General features: G+C 42.2%; 1 protein-coding gene across 1 annotated transcript in view; it reads right to left on the bottom strand.

Moving 5' to 3' along the window:
* The window catches only part of ESYT3 (extended synaptotagmin 3), a 64,374-nt gene that overhangs the window by 7,567 nt on the left and 32,017 nt on the right, over window positions 1-24,790 (bottom strand). The window contains exons 7-17 of the mRNA XM_032794007.2: window positions 20,960-21,015; window positions 17,272-17,392; window positions 15,448-15,609; window positions 12,384-12,466; window positions 9,445-9,493; window positions 8,729-8,818; window positions 7,186-7,248; window positions 7,019-7,087; window positions 4,498-4,563; window positions 2,787-2,873; window positions 2,175-2,324 (exon numbers count right to left, since the gene is read on the bottom strand). Of these exons, the coding sequence (XP_032649898.1) occupies window positions 2,175-2,324; window positions 2,787-2,873; window positions 4,498-4,563; window positions 7,019-7,087; window positions 7,186-7,248; window positions 8,729-8,818; window positions 9,445-9,493; window positions 12,384-12,466; window positions 15,448-15,609; window positions 17,272-17,392; window positions 20,960-21,015 (996 nt within the window). The remainder of the gene's footprint in view (window positions 1-2,174; window positions 2,325-2,786; window positions 2,874-4,497; window positions 4,564-7,018; window positions 7,088-7,185; window positions 7,249-8,728; window positions 8,819-9,444; window positions 9,494-12,383; window positions 12,467-15,447; window positions 15,610-17,271; window positions 17,393-20,959; window positions 21,016-24,790) is intronic.

Below are 24,790 nucleotides of genomic sequence, written 5' to 3'. Positions count from 1 at the left end.
TCCCTGACTGCCCTGACCCTTGTCCACACCCCTGTCCCCAGCCAGACCCCCAGGACTCCCATGCCCCATCCAACCACTCTCTGCTCCCTGACAGGACCCCCAGAACTCCCAACCCATCCACCCCACCCCCAGCCATCCCTGCCTTGCCCGCAACCTCTCCACAAGCCCCTGCCTCCTGACAGGACCCCCAGAACCCCAATCATCCACCCAACTCCGTCCCTCCAATTCCCTGCCAGAGACCCCCATTCTAACTGCCCTTCCCACCAGGACCCCTCCTTGGCTCCAAGTACCCCCCCCCCCCTCTGACTTGCCCTGACGCCTACCACAGCCCCACTCCCTGACAGACCCTGGGACTCTCATGCCCCATCCAACCCCCCCACTCCTTGACAGCCCTCTCCAGAGACCCCCTCCCCATCCAACCCACCCTGTCTCCTGACTGCCCCCACCCCTTATCCAACCGCCCCAGCCCTGGACCCCTTACCATGAGGCTCCACACAGAGCTAGACACGCTGCTCTGCAGGAGCACACAGCCCCAACCCACAGAGTGCTGCGCACAGCAGCAGGGCTCCAGGGGAGGGGAGAAGGCAGAGGAGGGGCCAGCAGCTTGCTGTGCTTGGCCTGGTGCTCTGGACCAGAAGCGCAGACCCCGCGGCTTGCCGTGACAGGAGAGGGGGGCCATTTGCCACCCCATACGCATGGCTATGCTTCTGCTCCCTGCCCCTGCTGGGGGGAAGCAGAGGACAGCAGGCCGAGCTGGGCAGGATTTTTTAATGGCATGCTGGAGTCCCGGCAGGCTCCAGCATGCCATTAAAAATTGGCTCACGTGCTGACTTTGGCTCACGTGCCATAGGTTGCCAACCCGTCCTAGACCATCTTCTGCCAGCCCATGATTGTGTTTCATAGCACATATTATATCTAAGAACTCCTAGGAATGGGGCTTTCACTGCTGCCCTTGGAACACTTGCCAAACTCTAGGAAGTTACTCTCATTAGATTACACCCCGTCACCGCTCCCCAATTTCATCCCTTCTCTCTCTATGCAAGTAAAGGGATGATTTTGTACTAAAGGTGCTGAACCGCAACTAAAACTGGGTTCTAATCCCAGCTCTGCTATCCAGACTCCCTATGAGACATTGATTATTCCAATGTTTTTGTGACTCTGTTCCCCCATCTGGAAAATGGGAATCTACTTCCAATTTTCTCTATTGAAATTGGAAGCTCTTTGGGGTAGGGACGAATCACTTGCTGTGCATGTGTGTGTACCTACCTAGCATCATAGCAGCTGATTCCTGCTGGTCACCTTTCCTAACAAAGGTCAGGAAAAAATGTTCAAAACACTATGGCCAATATAGGGGCAGGGAGAGGACGCGTTTAGGGTTAGGTTACTGAAGGCAGGTTTAGGCCACTTATATAAAAGGCCTGAACTGCCACTGGGGCTCCTGGGTGTTCAGCACTTTTGAAATCAGGTCACTTATTTAGGTGTTTAAATATTCATTTTAGCAGCCTAACTGTAGATTATTTTTTAAAAAACAAATATCTTTAAAAAAAAACTCTTGACTTTTACCAAATCTTCCCAGGGGTGGCGGTGGTGAGGAAAATGGTGAGAAGAGGACACCACACATACATACTAACTGGGATGAAATGCAGCATACCAAGTTTCAGAGGGCCCAGTTTCTTTTAGGGGAAGTAAGGGGGAGAAATCAGGCTTCCAATGAGAAGCTAGCTTCAATCTTAACTGTAGGATAGCTACCACTGCCACATCATTTTGCACCCTAGTCTTGCAGTTAAATGGTAAAATAAGTAGTGTGTATATTTAGGAAAACACTCAGCAACAGTTTGCTAAAATAAAAATCCTATTCTATTGGGTAGGGCACATACAGTTCATGGGTTGAATCTGATGTAGTTCTTGTATTTGTTGGCAATGACTAAGTTAGGAAATACCATCAGTTTAGTTTGGGTGTTATTCTTCAGGACCGATTTGTGTAGTTTGTTGAGTTCCGGTTAAATCTGAGCATACCTTTTCATAACTGGTAGCAGTTATGTTGCATTATTTGTTGGGATGTACAGATTTTAAAAAACGTATCTAGACAGGCCATGGAGTAGAGATTTCAGTGACATTCAGGCTTCTTCTGGGGAATCAAAGTAAAAAAGGTATATGAAAGAGGAACAACATACCCGCAACACAAGTTTCATCTTAATAAAACTGTCTAAACCAGAATGATCCAGCTGAAATTTCTGATCAAGAGTCATCTCAGAATCCTTTAGCAAGTGGGAGAGAGATACAACCAAGGTTCCCAGCGCATTCTCTCGCTCCTTATCTTTTATCTGGAAAGAAGAGGTTTTTGTTAGAAGGCAAGAAGGTATGTATTATGTATACAGCAAAGCTAGATGTTTGGAATAGCTTAACAGACCAAAATGTGGAAAGAAGGCGTTTGTCTATTGTAGGGCCTACTATTGATTATGGATACATTCAGACAGGCCATGCCAACATTCCAGAAAGCACAACCAATTGATGTATTTTAAGGGCAAATCCCATGCATCTCTGTGACTGGGGAGACCCCCATAGTAGTAGAACTGGCAGAGATTTTTGCAGGGGCTGGAGAATTCATTTAATCCTTCAGTCCTCCTCCCTCTAAAGGGAGCACACAGTCCAAAGAGTGTTCCAGCTCAAACACAAATCCCAGCAGGCATGTAGAGGAATGAAGCTGAATCAAAGCTGCATCACATCCACTGTAAACAGGCAAAGACTATGAATTCAGAGAAGGCAAAGGAAAAACTCGTTTTCACCTCCAAATGAAGTGACTGGGACTGAGCACTATGGACGAAGAACGTGAAAGCCTGGCCCCACACAGGATCTTTACTGAACTTGCAGGTCTGTAGAAAGAAGAGGATTGTGGTATTTTAGCTTTTTGTTCTTGTCCAAGTGTTTATTAGAATTTATACACAGACATAGGACAATGATGTAGGATTGGAAATCTCTCTGTTGCCGTTGTTTTATCCAAATGATGCTACATCCAAGCCATAAAGACAGTGCAATCCCCAGGTCAGACAAGCGCACAGAAACACGGTCTCTGGCTGGCAAAGCCAGAACAAGCGAGTGCCAAGACAGGTCAGTCGGGTTATAATCGGCTCTACTAGCGTTCCCATAACCTGCAATGTCAGGATTCTTCTCATCCTTTCAAAATAAAAAGCAAAAACTAGTTGCTTCCAAATGGAACCTCCCACATAACAGGAAGTGGCTTCCATGGTCACCAGCACTGAATTCCACTGGGTACAGCAGGTAGAAATGAAGGATACAGAGGCTGAAGCAGAGATTCTCAGGCTGGAGAGCACAGAAGCCCACCCAGTGGTCTGTATGTGATGTTGCAGGTTCTAACCCTTTGTGTGCGACTACTTCAGAAGCAAAGAGAGCTGGGACTGCCAGTAGGGCCTTTGCTGAGGCTGTTCCATAAAACAGACTGCCTCTGCCGACCCCAAGGGCACTGCCAGAAGGGCCTACTGGCTGGGGATGGGGGAGAGGAGTCCTTTGATGCTCCTGAGAAGAGATAATTGGTTTGGGGCAGAGAGGAGGAAGATGACTGAAGTGAGAACCTGGGAAGGGGCTGCAGGTATCTGAAGGGGCAAGGATTAGGGTAAAACCAAATTTCGTTGGTGGAGGGTACATGTGGCTGGAACTGATGTAACGGGAGAATATTTGAGTTTCAGTGCAGGCAAACTGAGCTTGTGTGCACAGGGAATAGGATTCACTCCAGTTTGTCTGGAAGTGAGAGAAATGTATTTGATAAAAGTGACTGCAGGGCAGGAAGTCAAAGGGAGTTAATGGGAAGGACTGACTTGAGCAGGTATTTATTAATGTTTGTCAAGGTGAGAACTGATTAACTGAGGAGAAGGAACTCAGTGCAAGTGGATTTTTATTGTAAAGAGGAAAACGATCCAGGAGGGGAGTGAGAAGAGATTCATTTTAATTTGGCTGAGGGTGAAGGAAAGAGACTGTGATGGGAACTGGTTTCAAATATAATAGAGAGGAGAATAAATTCTCATGACAGGGACAGATACCAGCCTGACATCAGTGGGAAGGGATGTGGTCGACGCGATGACCACACTACCTAGGCGCAAGCCACACAATGAAAGAATTTGGTAAGCCACTATGTTCTGGTAACACACTTGTATTGGCTCATGTCACCTGTTAATCACAACATAAAATGTGTCTGTACAGCAGACGCTAAAAAAAATAAATAAATTGCTCTCTCTAAATTCAAGCTTTACTTGAAATACAAACCAAAAGCCATGCCTGAAGTAGTGCAGTCCTTCCATTTGTGATCTATAGGCCATACAGCTGTGTTCATGTCTAGAACTCTGGTGGGTCACTTTCACAAGTTACTTTTTTTAAGCCAGCTAAGCATCAAAAATAGCTTCATGTATCTGTTGGGTTCCTGGGAAAAATAGCTTCATGTAAAAAGTAATGTTTTAAGACAAATGGAAGGATTCAACAGCTCACCTTGCTTTTCTGAATTTTGTTACCCACTGTGAGCTGCACGTAGGAGGAAGGGTCCCGGTCCATCTTCTGTTTTTAAAAGAAGGAGAGGAGACAGTTATTAGTCATTTTCAGCCAGCAATCATTTCTGCTTTAGCTAATCTGCAATATTTAGCTGGGGGGAAAAAAGCAACCCTAACTTTAAACTTTCAGGCTGAGATTTGGGCAACCTATTTCCATTAAAATTAATAGGAATTATGCAGCCAGCTCTCCTAAATCCCACTTTAAATATTTAACAGAAATCTTGACAGTATTTTGGGGGTTCCCCCCCCCCAAAGAGGATGGTTACCAGCAAGTAGCCTGGCCACCTCCTTGAACCAGATATTGCTCAGATATTTTTGCACCATCTTATCCAACTGTGTCAGTTCAACATGAGCTGAGCAACTGTTTGCAGGGGAAGGCAGCATATGCAGCAAGGAATGAAAAATGGTATGACGCCATCACCCAAATCATGTGCTAGTTTGAACATAAATGTAAGGTACATTCTGGACCATTCTTAAGTAACTTAAGTTTTGGATTTGCACGCCTTGCTGCTGAGCTACTTACTGCTGCTACAATTTAAACACCGTATTTAGATCTCCTGCCATCCAAGTTTCAGATTGAAGCCAAACTGTTGTGCATTCTGGATATAAACAGGTGGCAGATATTAACGTAGGAGTTTTTTGGGAGGGAAGACAAGTGGGGAGAAAAAAAAGCCGCAAAGATTCCCACATTCATACAGCTACCCACACGATTCAGTGAGGCTCAGGTCCCAGTGAGGGGATTTTCCTAGAATCTGGATTCATTGTGTATGCAGCCAGAGTGCCAGCCCTTGAAGCTTCATGACAAGATGCACTTTCCCAATGGAGTCTAGTTCCTTCCCAGGATGGATAACACTGGGCCCCCAGCAAAGAGGAGAAAAAAAAACAACAAACAAACCCAAAACCACCACACAGGCCCCCATGGGCTATTGTTTCCCACCCCAAAAACCTACAATGGTACTCTTAAGGAAACAATATATCCCTCGTGTCAGCACCCTCTCCCTGATGCTGAGGAGAACCCATAGGATCCTGTTTGGACTCATACTGAAAGGCTGTGCAACAGTCCCGCATTTATTGGGGTATAGGTCAGTGTTTCTGAACCTTGTTGTCAGGCACCAGCTTGCTGCCTTCCGTGTCCACAGACCGGTTGTTGAGAAACTGGTATAGGCAATAAAGCATAGAAAATGGGAATCTACAGCCCACTGTGGAATGACCAAAATAAGGTGGGTAGGTGAAGATGATAAGACTTAATTCTCCTTTCCCATCTAAGTGTATGACAATGACAACAAAAATAGCATGGGAGTGACCCTGAAGGGAAGCAGGATTTAATCCAATGGTCACAGTAATGTAGAAATCTTACAGTCTATGTTGTGTAATCCAGAACACCTGAGCTCAACCAGTCAAACGGGATTAACTCAAGATTTTGTGGAATGGATGTATAGTTGGCTTGAAAAAAGAGCAAGCTGGTGTAGTTGAAGAGATGTGTCTTGGTCGGATTACAGAAAGCCAAGAGAGGTACGTGCTTTACAGACACACAAAACATTTGAGAAGTACAGGGAATAAGTGGAAGGGAAAAGAAGGAGGAGCTCAATATGGTAGGGTAGCTTTGGAAACTCCTCCAAATACTAAGAGAAAGGGATTGTGCTAGATTCTAAAGGAGACAGGAAGCCAGTGACCATTTCTGAGAAAAAAGGAAGGTTCTGTTAGCCCATTTTGGAAGGATGGAAGTTTACAGAGATTGAACTGAAAGGACACCATAAGAGTAGAAAGCCTTAGAGCAGTGGAGACGAGAGTAGGAATTAGTCCCAAGGTCGGCAACCTTTCAGAAGTGGTGTGCCGAGTCTTCGTTTATTCACTCTAATTGAAAGTTTCATGTGCCAGTCATACATTTTAATGTTTTTAGAAGGTCTCTTTCTAGAAGTCTATAATATATAACTAAACTACTGTTGTATGTAAAGTAAATAAAAGGTTTTTAAAATGTTTAAGAAGCTTCATTTAAGAATTAAATTAAAATGCAGATCTCCCCGGACCAGTGACCAGGACCCAGGCAGTGTGAGTGCCACGGGGGGCGGGCAGGGGAGTCAACTCGCGTGCCGCCTTCAGCACACGTGCCATAGGTTACCTTCCCCTGAATTAGTCCAATGGCTGGATTCTCTTATTGTGTAAGGATGATGGGTTTGTTTGGTTAAGAATGTAGGTGAGTATTGTATTGTTTCACATTCCCTCACTTACACAGTGTCAGAATTAAAATCACAGAAAAGCAGCACGCTGTATCCATTGACGGAGCTAATGGAGTTATACCAGAGATGGCTCTGGCCCACTGATTTAGAGAACAATGGTTATTGAGATTCCAATCCCTGACATGGTTGAAATGTTTTCCTTTAGTGGACACCAGCCCGACCTGTTAAATATTGTGTAATACAGCATGTGTTCTTATGGGGTATTGAGAAAATATATGTATTTACCTTGAGGTATTTCTGGTTTTTGAACTTCTGTGCATCATATTCACCATTTGAGTATTCAAAGTGATTTTTCTGTATCAGTGGAAAATATATTTTCCAAAAGTTAGTGCTGCCCTTTTTTTTTTTTTTTTAAATTAGGAGTATAGGCTGCTTGTTACTTCTGTACTTACCGGAAGGTTGCAAGCGCTGTCCAAATAGACTATTAACAATGCCGTGGCTAGACCATTCTTATCCTGTGAAGCAACAAAAACAGAACTCATCAGGGACATAACCACACAAGAGCACAAATGCATGAGGTACCTGTTTCAGTCTAGCAACTCATGTGTTAAACAGCTTTTCAGCTTGCTCCTAAAACCTAGCATTTAGGGGCATGCAACTCAACATCTAACTGTTCAAAAATGATTGAGGTCACACGAGCGGAAACCACAGCACTGTACACTCCAATCCTGCTCCTATTCAAATCAGTGTGTGTTTTGTCATTGAAGTCAATAGGAGCAAGATGGTTTCACACAGTTAGATCAGCACCCCAAAAGCAGAGTGGAGGTGAGGCATTATGAATCTGGGTGCACAAATTATGTTCCAGAACATGTTTGTTTCAAGACAAGTGCTGTTCAGGTCAGATGACTAGAGACTGATGCAATAAGTGACTAGAGAGAAACTGGACGTTTCCAACAGTCAAATACGACGGGAGTGACTTGTATCATTGCCATGTCATCAAGGTTTAGATTAATGTAAGGACATTATATGGCCCCAGGGCCAGTGAGGTTCTGTTCTCCATGTTTGTACACCTATCAATTTGCAGTTCACATTATCTAGATGGCTCTCTTTGTCAGATCTGAGACGTGCCCATTTAAATACGTTAGGCACAAAATATACACATTAGTGAGATAACATGATCTAGTCAATCCAGTCAGTGGTGATGGAAGTTTTAAGACGTGTAGCATGTCTCTAATTACAATTGTAACTTCAATTTAAAATGAAGTTGAAAGGTTCAAAGTGACTCAGCTTCTCAAAAAACACAGAGTGAAAGTGTGGCCAATTAGGGTTTAAGTCTTCAACGTCATGACCTCAGTGCTACGCAGTGCCTTTAATGGAGAACTGAACCCCTCATTCAGGGGCGACATAAGCATGTGCTTAACTTTATACTTTTTTTTTTTTTAAAAAGGAAAATCGACATGCCCAGTTATAAAGTCTCATTGACTTCACTGGAACTTAAGCATGTGGTTAAATGCTTTAGTTGAATTGGGGCAAGAGGGAACACTTAAAAATGAGAGCGACACAAACTAGCCCACTGAAAGAGTACCACTAAAGCGTTCTATAGCCACAGCCCCGAACTAGTTTCACTATTGGAAGTTGGTGTACGCTACGTACAGGGGCTCAGATACGGTGGTGATTTGGGGGTGGAAGAAGGAAGCGGGAAGGAGAGAGAGATTATTGGGCCACTGCTGTCAAATGCTACTGCTCTTTTACAAGTAAGAAGGGTTGCATCATTTTCCTTATTTTCAGCTAATCAGGAATTAGATGAGCTCTCTTCATGCAAACAAATTCAGTCTTGGGGAAAGTTCACATCTAAGCACCGTCAAACCAATATAAGCTCCAGGTAGATTACTTCTGGTTCATAGCTGGGCCATATTACTCTGTAAAGGAGCCTATCAGACTGATATATAATGTTGGAATACCTGAAACAAACAAACAAACAAACAAACATCTCACCTCATGTAGTTTTTCTTGGTCAGTTACTAATGAAAGCCACTCGAGCTTTAAATGCAAGTGTCCGCTTGCAGTCTTACTTAAGGGAAACCACTAAGTGAAGAGAATAAAAAAAAAACCAACCTGAGAACTATTTGCAGAAAAACACATTCTGTGGCACAATCATACTGTGAATTATGTACAAGAGCCAATTTAAATTGTACTTTGAGCTTGAATTTTTTAATGCATAAACTGACCTAATTAAGCATATTTAGAAACAAAGACTTGAAATACTAACATATTAAATAAGATACTAAATCATATGGAACTAACAATACTAATAAGAGTAAGTACTGGAAACGGGGAGGGGGGCAGCAATCTCTACATTGTGCTTGATTGCAGAACAAAAGCGTTATAGTATAATTTATTGTCTCTTTGCTCAGGAAGAAATTTTTAACTAAGATTTATTTAGAGACTTGTACAAACACACACTCAGGATACACTATGCATATGCAACACAAATGCAAAATAGCACTTGAGTTTGTACTGTGCTAGCAGAAACTGCCAGTTTAACTGAAAAGCCATTCTTTTGGGTATTTAAAATTTTATGAACAACAGTAACCAGCTGTCACTTTCCTGTAATAAAATTGTTACAGTAACTAACAAGCAGCAAGTGTGCAGAAACATCAGGGAATGTGCAAGGTCCATGTTGTAACATTTGGAAACAGACAAACTTTTACCTCATCAACAATTCCATCATTCATTACATCAGCAAGGCTTATAAGTAAGCTGCAAGACAAAAAATGAACATGTCACAAAATTCATTGCATGTTTTGGCGAACAGCATATTATAATTAATGGACAAGAGATGAATATTTCACCAGACAGATCTATAATGGAATCCATGTATAGAACAAAAGCTACACATTACCCTCAGCATGTGTAACTGAACGTGTTTGGCTTTTATGAGTCTTCTCCTTGTGGAAATGCTTACAACACACATCTGAAGGGACCTTTGAAACATACCACTCAAGTGTCCCTCATTTTAGGAATCACTTCGTGCTCAGAGTTATTTGCATCACAATAAAAAAAACCCACCAACCACATTTAAAAAAAAGTTTAGAGACAATTATTTGGACTAAGGAAATTAATCCCTCAATGTTAAGTTTCCTGCATGAATAAATTTGTGCATCCCTCAGTAGTAAATAATTGGGCCTACAAATATACTTTAATTGTGAGCTCAACTGTAAGTGAAAGTTGATAAAATGTCACACTAGAACAAATATTGATGGGAAAATGGGAGAGACTGAATTATTACAAACAAAGGCCTGTTTATAGAATTCAAGGACTCTTAAGATCATGCCTGGTAAACAAGAAGAGTGTGGATGGAACTGGAAGTCACCATCTTTTCCTTTCTCCTCCATCACCATAGGTGCTGACCCATGGGTGCTGGGGGGCTGGAGGACCCATGGGGAAAAAGTTAACGAGTGCTCCGCACCCACAGGCGGGCTAGCTCCCCCTACCCTCCCTCCCAGTGCTTCCTGCCTGCCTAAAAGCTGTTTTGCAGTGCTTAGGACTTTACAAGAGGGAGGGGGAGGAACAGGGAAGCGGCACGCTCAAGGGAGGAGGTGGAGAGAGGCGGGGTAGGGGCGGGGCGGGAAAAGGCATGGTGGGGACTTTGGGGAAGGGGGTGGAATTAGAGCAGAGCGAGGGTAGTGCAAGCGTGGGGCCGGGGAAGAAGTCAAGCACCCATGGGACAGAGTGGAAGTCGGTGCCTATGTCTACCACCCTCAGGCGTATAGAATGTTCACCAGTTTCCACGATTTATTTTGGTCTTTTGCTGGACTGTTTCGGACTTTTGAGTGTCATGTTGATGGATTTGGCTTCTCTCTCTGTCTCTTGTTCTGCATATGTTTCTCTAGGTTACCCTCTTTCTAGGTGATTTCCATATCATTTGCAGTGGAAGTAGTGTTTGTGGCATCCTTAAAGCATGTCCCAAACACATCCATTGTTGTCTTTTTACCGTATTTGAATGCCTTAGATTGGGTTACATCATCAGAAATTCTAAGTAGAGCAAGAAACTCTTGCCAGCAACCACTGCAGTAAGCTCTGCCATCAGAGCTGCCATCCCCAGTTTCTCCTGGGACCCCGGGATTTTCTAAAGAGATGTGCTGACACAGACTGTACCAGAGAGAGAAGCCCAGATGACATTGCCACTTCCGCTGGCTCTGGCTAAATACCAACTACCACCTGAGGCTGTCCTTCTGTCCGACAGTGACACACTGTTCTGTTCTTTCCCCACCTTATTTCTTCTCTCTCTCCTCACTCCTTTTTCTTCCTGTCTCAGGACAGTCTGGCTTAGCTGGCCACAACTGCATTTTGCAACACTGCCGTAAACATGTGACCAGAAAGCCAGCTAACGGCAAGGTCCTAAACAGTCTGATGCATGTTTGCAAGGTCTCAGAGTGGCTAATAAAAGGATTGTGTGCCTTGTCTGCATTTCTCCAGCAGTGAGAAAGTCAACACCAGATACAAAGAGGTATCTTCTTTTTGATACAAGGTGGTGGTGGTGGGGGGGTAATGTGTGTGCATGCGTGACCCTTGTTTTGCCTTCTAGGAAATGGGATCCAGCCCATGTCAACTGACTTGCTCTTTTTCCTAAAAGGACATATTTTTAATACTGTCAAATGTGTGTGTGGGGGGGGGAGGGGTTCTCTCTCTTGACAGTTTGTAGAGAGAACGAACACACACACACAGGATGTTAAAAAAAACCCTTAGTTAAATACTTTCCATTTCGAGTGCTTTAATGATTTTTCTCTCAGTATCTTCAGTAAAAGGTTAAAAAGATTTTTAATGGTGTTTGCACTATGGTTGTAAGCAGGCCAAAGTCTGTATACCAAACCCCAAACTTTATTTCATGTTGGACAGGGACAGGCTCATGTTAAGATCTTTAACTCTTTGGGCCCATTCATTCCATCAAAATTAACACAAACACTTTATTTTCGGTCTTGGTCACATCCCATTTTTGGGTGGTGGCAAATTGTGTAGTATGTTTTGAAGTATAAAAATGTAAAAGCACCTCTTCTTAAGAAGCCAGCTCTGATATACTGTATTTATGTAGGTGGGTTTTGGTTTCTCTCAGTTGTCTTCTGCAAAGCTTCCCCTAATGTGCTGCTATCTAAGAATGCCATGTTGACAATCCTGTCCATCCACAGGATAGGTACAACTCATGAAGTAGCAATGCCAGTTTGACCTTCAGTCCTGGCTGGCAGAGCTCAGGTTTCAGGTAATTTCAGATTCTTAGTCTCTTCTAGGAAGGCAAAAAAAAAGTGCCAACTAGAGTGGTTGTTTTTATGACCAGGACCCCTCTCTATTAGGAACCTGACTGAGAGCATCACATTTGTTTTACATACATCAATGATCAGACAGCATCCAAATGTAGAGACTTCATCATGATTAGTCTGGGATGGATTAGAACTAGAAACCTAGAGGAGGAAGGCTCCACCCCACCAAGGTTCTTTTGCAAGAAGCAGCTATGTTTCTCATAAGGTGTACATCTCACTGAGCAACCACCACTGAACTATCTATGCCTTTATTATTACAGGGGATTGCTTTAAAAACAAAAACAAAAAACCCACATACTATTGAAAAGACAAAAATAGGAAATTATGTGCCTCACCTGCCCAGAAAGTCATCTTTATCTGGATCTTCATCATACAAGTCCACTTCTAAGTCCTGACCAGGCACTTCATGAACAACAAACTGTGGGGGAGGGAGGGGGCGAGAAGAGAATAGTGGGGAGGAAAAAGGAGAAGAGAAAGAGAGAACGTCATAGGATTTATAGACATACAAATATTCTCATGCCACATTAAAAGCCTCAGGTTATTGACAAGAATGGAGTACTTCCCAGGATATATTGAGGAAATTATATATTATATATATGCTAATGCAGGGTCAGCATAAGCATGATCTGTTTGCATCTTGTCTAAAATCCTCATACATAGATCAGCTTGAAAACTTATATGTCAGTTCAGGTGCCAGGGTCAAGTTTGCAGGGCAAACATCTGCTCGTTTGATTAACAGGTTCTGAAGATACACCTCTACCTCGGTATAACGCGACTCGATACAACAGGAATTCAGATATAACGTGGTAAAGCAGTGCTCCAGGGGTGCGGGACTGTGCACTCTGGTGGATCAAAGCAAGTTCACCTATAACGCAGTAAGAATTTTTGGCTCCCGAGGACAGCGTTATATCAAGGTAGAGGTGTACAAGTTAACTTGTCAGTTCAGTTGGTAACATAAAAATAGTCTGTCAGTTCCAATACAATTAGGCAAGGGAGAAATCACAGAATCATAGAAATGTAGAGCTGGAAGGGAACTTGAGAAATCAGCAAGACCAACCCCATGCACTGAGGCAGGACCAAGTAAATCTAAAGCATCCCTGACAGGTGTTTGCCTAATATATTCTTTAAAATCTCCAGCAACTTAGATCCCACAACCTCACTTTGAAACCTATTACAGAGCTCAACTACCCCTATAGTTAGAAAGTTTTCCCCTTTCTAAAATCTCCCTGCAGATTAAACCCATTGTTTCTTATCCTACCTTCAGTGAACACCAACAACTGATCCTCATCCTCTTTGTAACAGACCTTAACATATTTGAAGATGATTATCAGGATTCCCTCCACCCCTCGTCATCTTTTCTGAAGATGTAACATGCCCAATTTTTTTTTAACCTTTCATCATAGGTCAGGTTTTCTAAACCTTTTATTATTTTCATTGCTCTTCTATGACTCTCTCCAATTTGTCCACATTTTTTAAAAGTGTGGTGCCCAGATTTGGACACAGTACTACAGCTGAGGCCTCACCAGTGCTAAGTAGAGCAGGACAATTACCTCCCATGTATTAGATACAACACTCTTGTTAAAACATTCCAGAATATTAGGTTTCACAACTAGCACATGGACTTATTCGATTTGAAGTTTACTATAATCCCTAGATCCTTTTCTACAGGACTGTTATCAAACTAGTTATTCCCCATTTTGTAGTTGTGCATTTGATTTTTCCTTTCCAGGGGGAAGTACTTTGCACTTGTGTTTATTGAATTTCATCTTGCTGATTACAGACCAATTCTCCAATTTGTCAAGTTTATTTTGTATTCAGATCCTGTCCTCTAAAGTGCTCACAACCCTTCCCAGCTTGGTGTCATCTGGAGATTTTATAAAATACTCTCTACTCCATTGTCCAAGTGATTAATGAAAATATTGGTTAGTACCAGACCCAGGACTGACCCCTGCAGGACCCCACTAGATATGCCCTCCCAGTATGAGAGCAAGCCATTGATAACTACTCTGAGTACCATTTTTCAACCAGTTGTGCACCCACTTTGTAGTAATTTAATCTAGAACACATTTCCCTAGTTTGCTTAGAAAAATGTCATATGGAACTGTGTCAAAAAACTTTCTAAAAAATCAAGATATATCACATTTACTGCTTCCCCTTATCCAATAGGTCAAAAGGGGAAAGAAGAAAACTTGGTTTGGCATGGTTTGTTCTTGACAAATCCATACTGGCTATTCCTTACAACACTATCATCATCATCTAGGTTCTTAGAAACTGATTGTCTAATAATTTGTTCCAGTATCCTTCCAGGTATCAAAGTTAGGCTGACTGGTCTATAAAATACCCTGGATCCTCTTTAGTACCTGTCATATGTTTGCCCTTCTCCAGTCCTCTATGAATTTGCAGAGATAATTGAGACTGGTTCAGCTAGTTCGTTAAGTACCCTAGGATGAATGTCATCAAGCCCGGCTCACTTGAATACATCTATTTTTTCAAGATAGTCTACCATGTTCTTCCCCTGTGTTGGCTTGCATTCCACCTCTCTCATTGATACTATTAATTGTATGAGTATGTGGTCACCACTAACCTTTTTAGTGAAGAGAAACAAAATGGGCATTAAACACCTCAGCATTCTTGAGGGCACCGGTTATTAGCTCTCCTTCCCTGCTCAATAGACGACCTACACTTCGTGTTGTCTCTCTTGCTCCTAACATACTAATACAACCTCTTACTGCCTTCTGTGGCCCTGGCTAGCTGTAACCCATTTTGTGCCTTAGCCTCTCTCATTTTGTCCCTGCCTACTTATGCTACTCATTGTACTCAGACTTAGCAATTTGTCCATGTTTCCAATTTTTTTGTAGGATTCCTTTTCAATTTTCATGTCATTAAAGAGCTCCTGATGGAGCCATATATTGGCATCTTACTATTCTTGCGGTCTTTTCTTCACATCGGGACAGTCTGCGGTTGTGCCTTTAATTCTGTTCCTTAAGAAACTGCCAGCTCTCCTGAACATCTTTTCCCCTTAGATTTTCTTCCCAGAGGACCTTACCTACCCATTTTCTGAGTCTGTTAAAGTCTGATTTTTATGAAGTCCAGTGTCCTTATTTTGTTCTCCTCACTCCTTCCTTGCCTCAGGATTATGAAATCTATCACTTCATGATTACGCTCAAAATTGCCTTCCATCTTTAGATTCGCTTCCCATTCCTCCCTGTTGGTCAGAATCAAGGCTAAAATGGCTATCCCCTTGCTTACTTTCTCTACTTCTAAAAGAAAAAAAGCGTGTCCCCCAATATCTTCCAAGCACTTATTGAAAGAAGAAAAAGTGCCCAAACCAAGTATAAGCCACATATACAGACAAACATTACAACTTCATATGATTAGAAAGATCAATAGAGTCTATACCTCAGACATTTCATTCCAGATGGGATTAAGATTTCGTTGAATGGTCTTGCTTCGGAACTGCACCAAGCCAACTCGAAGAATAGCATAAGGGTCAGACTTCCCCCGGAAGTGGTCTTTCTGGACAAGGTTTTCAGCTTCTAGCAGATGCACTCTGACTACTCCCTGAACAAAATAAGGCATCGTAGATCAACATGAAAACACAGGCCTCTTGATAATTTCAATACGCTGCCTCTTAAAATAGCTATTTCAAGTGTTGGTTTCAATTTCATTGAAGCAAGGCTGCTATGGTATTTTGATGCAGAACATTCTACATAACTGAGATTTAAAACAGGAAACATCTTTAATGTGTAATTTCATTTACTTAGAAGAGAGCAGTTTCTATTGAGGCACAATCTAACATAGGCTATCTTCATATGGTTATAGTTGGGCAGGAAAGGTCTCCGGTTGACATTACACTACACAATTGTAAGTAAGGACCTGATCCTGCATAGGGAACTGAGCATGCTCAGACCTCTTCGGAAGGGCTCCTCTCCCACAGGGCCAGAGCCTGAAAGGACAAAAAATAGCATCCACTGGAAAGGCATGATGGTATGATATTTTTGATTAGCTGTTGCAGAGGTGGCCATTCAACTTCCATTTGGTGATTAAACATAGGTGGAAAACGGACACCTATCCATTTTTCCCCTCATTTTCCCCAATATCTAGAATACTTATAGTATATTTAAGAGAGAGATTTGCATTTGACGATGTTTTGGATGAATTTTTGTAAGATATTTTATTTAGTAAAAAGATTTATGATTTTATGCCTTCCTACCTGTTGTTTAAGCTCTTTCATTATTAATGAAGGAATTGCTGGGTTAGCATACAAATCAAGCACAAATTGAAGATTCATCATATTCCTTCATTAACCCAAAGCTTTCACTTGGTAAGGGAGATCACTGATTAATCTCTTAAACAAGCCTTATGTATTATATATACAGGATATACAAAGACCAAGAGGAACTTCTGGCCAGTATCTGCTATTGTACATTAAAACTACTGGGGATAGTCTTGTTCTGCTCTTCAGAGAGTATGTAGAACATGGGTAGTCTATTTTTTTTGTCAAGATCCAAATTTCTTGGTTAATAGGTATAGTCAAGGTCCATCCTCCACAGAAAAAATAATAAAAACCGCAACAATAATGATAAGTACTGTAAATAAAAAGACTTCAGGATCCATTCAAAAGCATCTGGCAGCCCAGATTGGCCCACAGTCCACCTACTGACTACCCCCAATGTAGAAGATATTGCTGCAATATAAACTCAGTGTGGGGTCAGAGATTAAGAGTACCTAGCCACCATTGTGATGGGTGCACTAGAAATACTCAAGATAGAGGTATTTGCCTATCAACTACTACTGTCACAGCATTCAGTATCCAGCATCTTTAGCATCATTTGCTCAGATTTCTCCTACACACATTTGAGCTGACTTCATTCAGTTTTAATAGACATGATTGGGAGAGAGATATTGGTTGGTATTATACACGGTATGAGCAGGCTTTCCCCTAAAGTTGGGGCACTGCACCACAGTTCAGTATTGCAGTAACTTGTATTTTCAATCTGAACAGATACCCACTATCATGCTTTAACCAGTTTTGATAGGTGGACAATATCAACTGGGGTCACGTCAACAATCCTAGTTCCCACAGTTTAGAGGTTGATGAGTTGTGTTAATGCATTTTTGCAGGTTAATGCATTTTTCCCCCCTCCTCCACGTCTTAGCGTACAGCGTAGTCAGCTGATTGTGTGTCAATATATTACATCATCCAGCTCAGAAAACACTCACATATGGGATAGGGAATCGCAGGTGGGAAATTTTCATGTTCTTTTTCAGTGGAATTGTGATTCTGTTTGGTAACACCAGCCGGGCAGCAATCAGGTCTTGGATTATCGTGTCTGACATTAAACTGAAGGGAAAATTTAAAACAAAAACACAAATAAGTCACGATTTCAATTACAAAAGACACTGCAAATGTTATCATTCTGCCTTCTCCATACCTTGAAAGAGAATGCCTTCAACTCTCAAAGGAGGAAAGAACCAAGATTTCAGTCCTAATCTGTGATCTTGCTCATCCATCTGTCCACATGCAAGGGCACAAAATTTATGTTTGCACATGCATAACTGAGTTGGATGTGCAAATCCAGAACTGTGCATACAAGTGGCTATTTGCATGTACAACTGCAGTGCGACGCATCCAAATCTTTCAGTTACAAAAGCTGGCTGGAAATTTGACCTTAGAAGACTAAAGATACAAGGATACAAAAGATGAGGCAGGATGAGATGGACGGGGGAACAAGAGGGTTCAAATCTGGGGTCTCTTTTGCACTATCTCAGGAATACACACGTTCATAGTGTTTCCACAACTTTGGAGAACTAAAACAAGGGGTGACAACTTCACATCAGCATAAAATGACAATTTCTGACCTTGAATCCATACCTGAGGTCATTGGTAACTTTAGAGTATGCATCTGAAGAAGTGAGCTGTAGCCCACGAAAGCTTATGCTGAAATGAATTTGTTAGTCTCTAAGGTGCCACAAGTACTCCTGTGCTTTTTAGTTAGAGCCTCTATGTATATAATTTGATCCCATCTTATCCTTATGTTGAAAGTTGTTGGATTGACAGTCCTGGAGACTTGTATTCCTCCTTGTATTCCCAGAATAAGCACTGCATGTACAGTAATATGAGCTTCTCCCACTTTTCTCCACCAGCTTGCCTTAATCTATACCCTCTTGGAATAGCCACCTTTAGGCAATTCAGCTTCCATTCACCCCTTAGCTTCTCTACTAAGACTGCCAAGAAAGGGAACCAGTTGTGAGGTTGTTTTCTGTAATGCAGGCAAATTATTGGAGTCTTGACTCCAGTACTTCCCTTTCCTCAAGCCAGATTTATTGAAGAGCAATTAAAAAAAAGTAAACTATTGTAAATAGGAAGCTGAAGCCAGACAAGTTAAAAAAACCAGGAGGTGATTAACCAATGGACCAATCTACAATGTCCCCTCCAAGCACTCTGGTCTTTATACATTATATTAAAACAAAAAGGCACAAACTCCCCCCGCCCCTTTCTATATCACCTTTTAAAATAAATGGTTTCAGGGAGATCATGTGATCTTTATTGAGCACAAAGATCCTTTGCATCCCATCAAGTCACAGGAGCCACAGACTCAAGGAGCAGCAATTGTTCATTTCATGTGTACATCTCTACAGCAAAGTAATTTATTCCTAATCAATCATCCGAGCTGAATTTGCTGGGTTTCTTTAATAGATTAAGAGCCAATGTCTGGAAAAAGAAGCCAGAAAAATTCAAATGGGAAATAAGGCCCACATTTTTAACAGTGAGATGATAACCCATTGGAACAAAACTATCAAGGGAAATGGTGGAGTCTCTATGTTGTGAGGCCTTCACATCAAGACTGGATGCCTTTCTGGAAGATATGCTTTAGCCACAGTTATTGGGTTCAGTATAGGGGTACCTGGGTGAAGTTTAATAGCCTGTGATATACAGGTTAGACTGGAATGATCTGGCCTTAAACCCTATGGAATGTATGAAATGCAGTAAAATCAATGCTTTTTTGATCTTTCAGTTCTAGCCTCATTACTTGGCCCTCTATTGCTGTATCTGCAGAACAGGCACTTGACCTACCTCCACATAGCCAGAAGTGTGTAGGAAACACACATTCTAGTGCTCTCCACTTACAAATGGTGAATGAAGTGTTCTCAATGAACAGCGATTTGGTATGAGCAAGTCTGTATCTACAGGGCAGGACACCATTAAGGGGGAAAAACAAACAAACAAACCAGTCACTCCCTCTCCACCTCATCTCATTGCTGAGCAAAGCACTAGCAAGAACAGGAATATGCTGGATAAGGCTATTCCATGATCTGGTCACAGTGCACAGTCTGACCAGACTAGAAGGCTGAAATCCCATGCCCTGCCCAATACAAATGCAGAGCTCACAGACAGTCTGATGACAGGACAGTGATTTCCTGCCCAAACCCCCATCAACAGAAAGGTTATGAAATCATGTGAATTTTGACATGGACCTGAATCCAACTAAGTGTAGCTTTTAACAAATAAGTGACTAGGTACGATTTCATAATTCTTTACTCTTCCCCATAAATCAGAGTCATTTAAAGGAAGAGTTCTGGTTCAACCAGTCTTTAAGCGTGTTTCACATCCAAGCGTATTTGTTCATAAGGCTTTCATGATCAGAGTTTTTTCTAAATTTAAGCCACTATAAGGGAAGTAGGAAGGAATGAAGCAGTCAGGCTCCAGCATTTTGCAGTAAGCCAAATGAACTATTGCTTGTAAGTGTGCAGTATGTACAGCCCTTTCCTGCAACAGTTAAGAGAATTTGCATCGGAAAGGAAAAAGAAGATTAGTTCCCAAGTTAAAAAGGACATCTCCTCCCAGGGCATACAGCTGCTCTGGCCTCAATGGGAGCTCTCTGCCACCGTACATCGCAAGGCTTGGATACCTTTGCTCATGTTGAGTAGCAGCACAGTCCCATTTGATTCAGTGGAGTAAGCAGCTATTCAACATGCACAAGAGTATCTGCATCTGGTCCTAAGCCTTTTTCAGCAGCAGGAGATAGAAAAGCAGCCCCTAAAAATCGTTTTTAGTTTAAAAATAATGACTTGCAAGTAACCAAATTGGTAAGTTACTTTTTCTTTCCATGTGACTTGAACAGTTTTCTGCTTAGGCTGAAAAAAAACAACCACCTCAGAAGCAGGAAATTCATCGTTGTTCCTGATGACTAGCTTGAAAAATCCAGAGTAGTGGAGCCAAATACAGAGAGATGCACATTCACTGTGAAACTTAAATATAAACAATCAACCCAATACGCATTTGGGAAGGGCTGGGGCAACTTTGCTGTGTTTCTTTTAGGAATCTGAGGAGTCTATAACCCGTTGTGGGAAAAGCAAGGGGATTTCTGCCATTTTGGATTTTGTTGTTGATTTAAAAATAGATTCCATGATTAATAAAACTACAATAGAGTACACAATGCCCCAGATAGGTGCACAAATATAAGCCACCTCAAAATAAGTACAGTATGCAAATCCCTTAACTCTGGAGATCTCATTATAAACTATCAATGCAAAATAATTCTTGCAGGTGTAGAAAGAAAGGCCAGCTTTGTAACTGTAGCTCTTGTTATGGCCTCAGAGTCTTTTCTGACTTTTCACGGGAGATTTGGCTAGCCATAATACTTCTATCATGAGCATCAAACGTGAGGAAATGGTAGAAAAGCAATTCTGATGCTTGCAATAGAGCTTTGAGTTCAGAGTTTCAAGATTGTTTAGATACTATTGTTATGGACAACAGTATGAAGCCCTAAGATATAGTTCTTGAAAATCTTTGGCTCAGTTTCTAAAGAAAAGGGTTCATTTCTATATGATTCTCCCTCCCACCCCACCTCTTTCTTAAAAAAAAAGAATAAAAAAGAAAATAAAAAAAGGAGAACTGAACACTCACCTAATTCCTGGGGCATCTAGGAGGTTGGTCAGGCCTGCCCAGTTGACTTCCAAGAGCTACAGTAAGCAAGAAAAGAAAAAACTCAAACTAAACCACATAAATGAATTTGCAACAAATGATTAATGAGCCTAAAAAACACAAGACATATCCAGCTAAAGAAAACAAACTGGATTATGTTTACACCTAAAACCAATGGCTGAGAATGAGACATTTCCTCCTTTATTTGAGCTGTCAAGACCTGGTGTCAGGGTTTCTTTGGGTCTTATCCTCCAAAAAGACTTAGGAACATAGGAATTGCCATCTTGTATCGGAGCAGCAGACTGGTCAGTCCAGTGTTCCATCTGAGAGCAGCCATTACCAAATGCTTCACACAAAGATGCAAGCAATCCTGTAGTGGAAAACTGTGGGGTAATCCACCCATCGGGAAGTGCCTTCCTAATTACCTCATGCACTGAGGCACAAGGGTGTATAGTCCATCCAAATGTGTAGTGTTTACATGTCTAATCACACATGAAGGAATTTGCTACAATTAATGTATCACATGGCTCTGATCACCTGTTGACTTCCCATAGGACATATTCCAACAATCCAAAAAGCCAGCAACTTCAGAGAGCCATCATTAAAAAAACCCACCCTCAAGATGTCAGAGTATTATTTCCTCTTTCTGTGCCCCAAAGTTATTCTGCCCGGCGACAGTAACAGTTTTTCTATAAATAAAAAAAGTCACAGCTTTAAAATCCACTAAATGTAGAATTCCTTTCCTACTGGGATAGCTAGGAAGAGCTGTTTTAGTGGGACCAGATCCAACTAAGGCAATGGGCTTTACATGCAGAGGGATTTAAAGAGGATGACCCTAACAGGCAAGCTAACTGAGTGACACTGGAAATATGGCCCAATGTTTTTAAAGATGCTCAGAAATTATTTTAGCAGTGCCTTAAATATATATGCGGCAGCTACAGAACACGCAACTGGGCAGTGTGGTATAAATGTTTTATGCGAGACATCCAAAATGAGCACCGATTACTTATAAGTGGTGATGCTGTAGTGAGAGTCATGTGACCATCTGAAACTCATCCTGATAAAAGCCACACTACTACACCCCATCATCACGGATTCCATCCCCACAGATTAACTAGGCATCACAGCCATCAACCGTCAGGCAGGCATCCTCAACTGGCTCATGTCTTTGCTCATATCCTTCTGAAGGGAGCTATCATGAACTTTGCACATTTCCTTTGCTAGATGCTTACTAAGGAATCAAATGTCCGTCCCCCCCGCCCCACACACACACACCCTGGAGAACACCTTAGAACACCTCAGTTTGAGGCCATTCTCCAACTGTGCCATGCCATTTAAGTCAGCTTGAACAAGAGATGTGTTCAGAAAGCACATTCCTGGTGGCTAGAGTGACCCAGCGATGTCACATATGAGCTGAAGTGCTAAAAGGAACCCAAATACTCAATCCAGAGGAGCAAGATCGATTGCTCAGTGGAATAACTCTCTGGAAGCACTTCTCTGGAAAGGCCTTAGAAAAACAGGTTTTACAGTGAGTCCATGGAGTTTCATGGATCCTCGTACAAGCTCAGACTAGACCAGAGCAGCTGGTTTTGTTTGAGATGTGACTAAGTTCTTCTCCCTTATATGGAATACTGCAAAAAAGATTTACAGGTATTTGAATTGAATGTTTGCAGTTCATCCTCAATAACTGCTGCTACCTTCTCCCCTCTTGGATCATAAATGTGACATTTATCATGTCCCTCTGCGGTACAGCTACTGATACAGCTAACTTCTCTGATACAGTTTGGAATCTATTTAAAATGTTAAAGTCTAGCCCTGCCCACATGTTATGCAGTCCAACTTACCTTCCACTGCCTTGTTCTCACACACCCCTCCTCTACCACCTTCCTTTGCACCTTTGCTTGAAACAAAACCTCCAGAGCCAGAACACTCCCATTTCTAACTTTTAAGTTTGCATTTTATTAGTCTATGGAGGTTTCCTCTATTAAGCCTCTACTCCAAGGGTAAGATCGATCTCCAGCTCATGTAAACTGTGTAGCTCCACTAACTTCAGTTTACACCAGCTGAGGATCTTGCCTTGAAAACTAAGTTCTTTGAGGTAATGACCTCATCTATGCACTAATCCAGTTGATTAATGCAAGGATCTTTAGTAATACAGGGCTTTTCAGCAGAAGAGTGGATTTCATTTTTGCTTCACACTACTGCTCAATGGGATTTCCCTCCTGCCTATGCACTACTTATGCCTCTCATTAGATTTTATGTTTTGCTTTCAGTCTTGCCATTGGCAATACACCCAAGCACCATTTTTGTCTTACTGAACCGTGACCAAAGTTACTCAGAGCCCAGGACCAGCTGCCATCTCATGCAAGTAGTAGATTGCTGGGGCTAATCATTTCTTAGTTATGTACCATATTAGTTGTATTGCCTGAAATATTTTAATGTTGGTAAAATACACTGGTGTCTTGGTATATCCTCTCCGGCAACATGGCCAAACTATACAGTCAGGGATGGATTTAGCATAGTACCCGCTTTAGTTTGTGACTACACCAGAGGCACAGCAGCAAAAATTTCTTCAAATCCACTCCCCAGATGCCACATCTAGCCACCTCCCTATAGCTATGTTCTTCTGTAGCCTATACCAGAGACCACTGGCTAATCCCATGGTATGCACCATGAATCCTTATGATCCAAAAATACATAGTGATCAAAATTCCGCTGTTGCAACCATTCAGCACACTGAATTCAGTGGTGTTGTGTAGGGGTAGCAGGAGAATTTTGTCTAGTCTTCTACGGTGCTACTGTCACTGGGATCTTGACGTATCTGCATTATAGCTAATGCCAACCAAAGGGCAATGCTTCATGGAAGGATTTATAAGTCTGACTCACATACTGTGTACGTTTGGTCTCTAAAAAATAAATAAAATCCAGAAATGCATTAAAAAAGCGCATCATGCTATAAGCTGTCACTAGAAAGAGAAAGATGGGATTTAATTCACAGGAGGTGGCATTCACAAGGTTACACAATTAGGCCTTCAATGCAAGGCTAATAGACTGGCACCTAAGATGGCTGCATTTATTAACTGTATTAATAATCTGTCAATAGTCCATCCATATGACTGATTGCTAGAACATCTACCACAGTCACTAGGGAGTCTGTGCATTCACAGAAGCCAAAGACTAACTTGGCATGCAACACTGTTGGAGAACAAAATGCACAAGAACATCCTTCATTATCTAGATCTCTAAAAAGAGTAACATTCCTATTTTAAGCACATTATTGTTCAAAATTCTATTTTAAGTACACAGCTACCCCGATATAACGCAGTCATGGGGAGCCAAAAATCCCTACTGTGTTATAATTGAAACAGTTATATCGGGGTAGTGGTGGCAGGGATGCAGCGGTGATTTAAAGGGCCTTAGGCTCCCCGCAGCAGCCCTGGACCCTTTAAAATCGCCAGCCCAGCCCCGCTGCCGCAGCCCCAGAGTAGCAGCGGCAGGACTCTGGCCATGATTTAAAGAGCTCCAGGCTCTGGCCACTGTGGGGAGCCTGGCCCTTTAAATCGCAAGCCCAGCCCCATTGCCACAGCCCCAGGGTAGTGGCAGCAGGGCTCCGGCAGTGATTTAAAGGGCCCTGGGGCTCCCTGCAGCAGCTGGAGCCCCGCTGCTACCCTGCTATAACGGGTCTCATTATAGCAGGGTAGTGGCATATTACATAGTAGGCGGGGAAGTAACCAAGCTATTACAGATGGATATTTAAAAGGCAGATTGGCCCTCATTGTCATATGAGCAAAGATCAAGGGTCAATCAGGCTGC

This window comes from Chelonoidis abingdonii, chromosome 10 (genome assembly GCF_003597395.2).
Source record: "Chelonoidis abingdonii isolate Lonesome George chromosome 10, CheloAbing_2.0, whole genome shotgun sequence".
Lineage (NCBI taxonomy): Eukaryota > Metazoa > Chordata > Testudines > Testudinidae > Chelonoidis > Chelonoidis abingdonii.
Note: the sequence above shows the minus strand (reverse complement) of the source record. Positions and strands in the feature narration are given on the sequence as shown.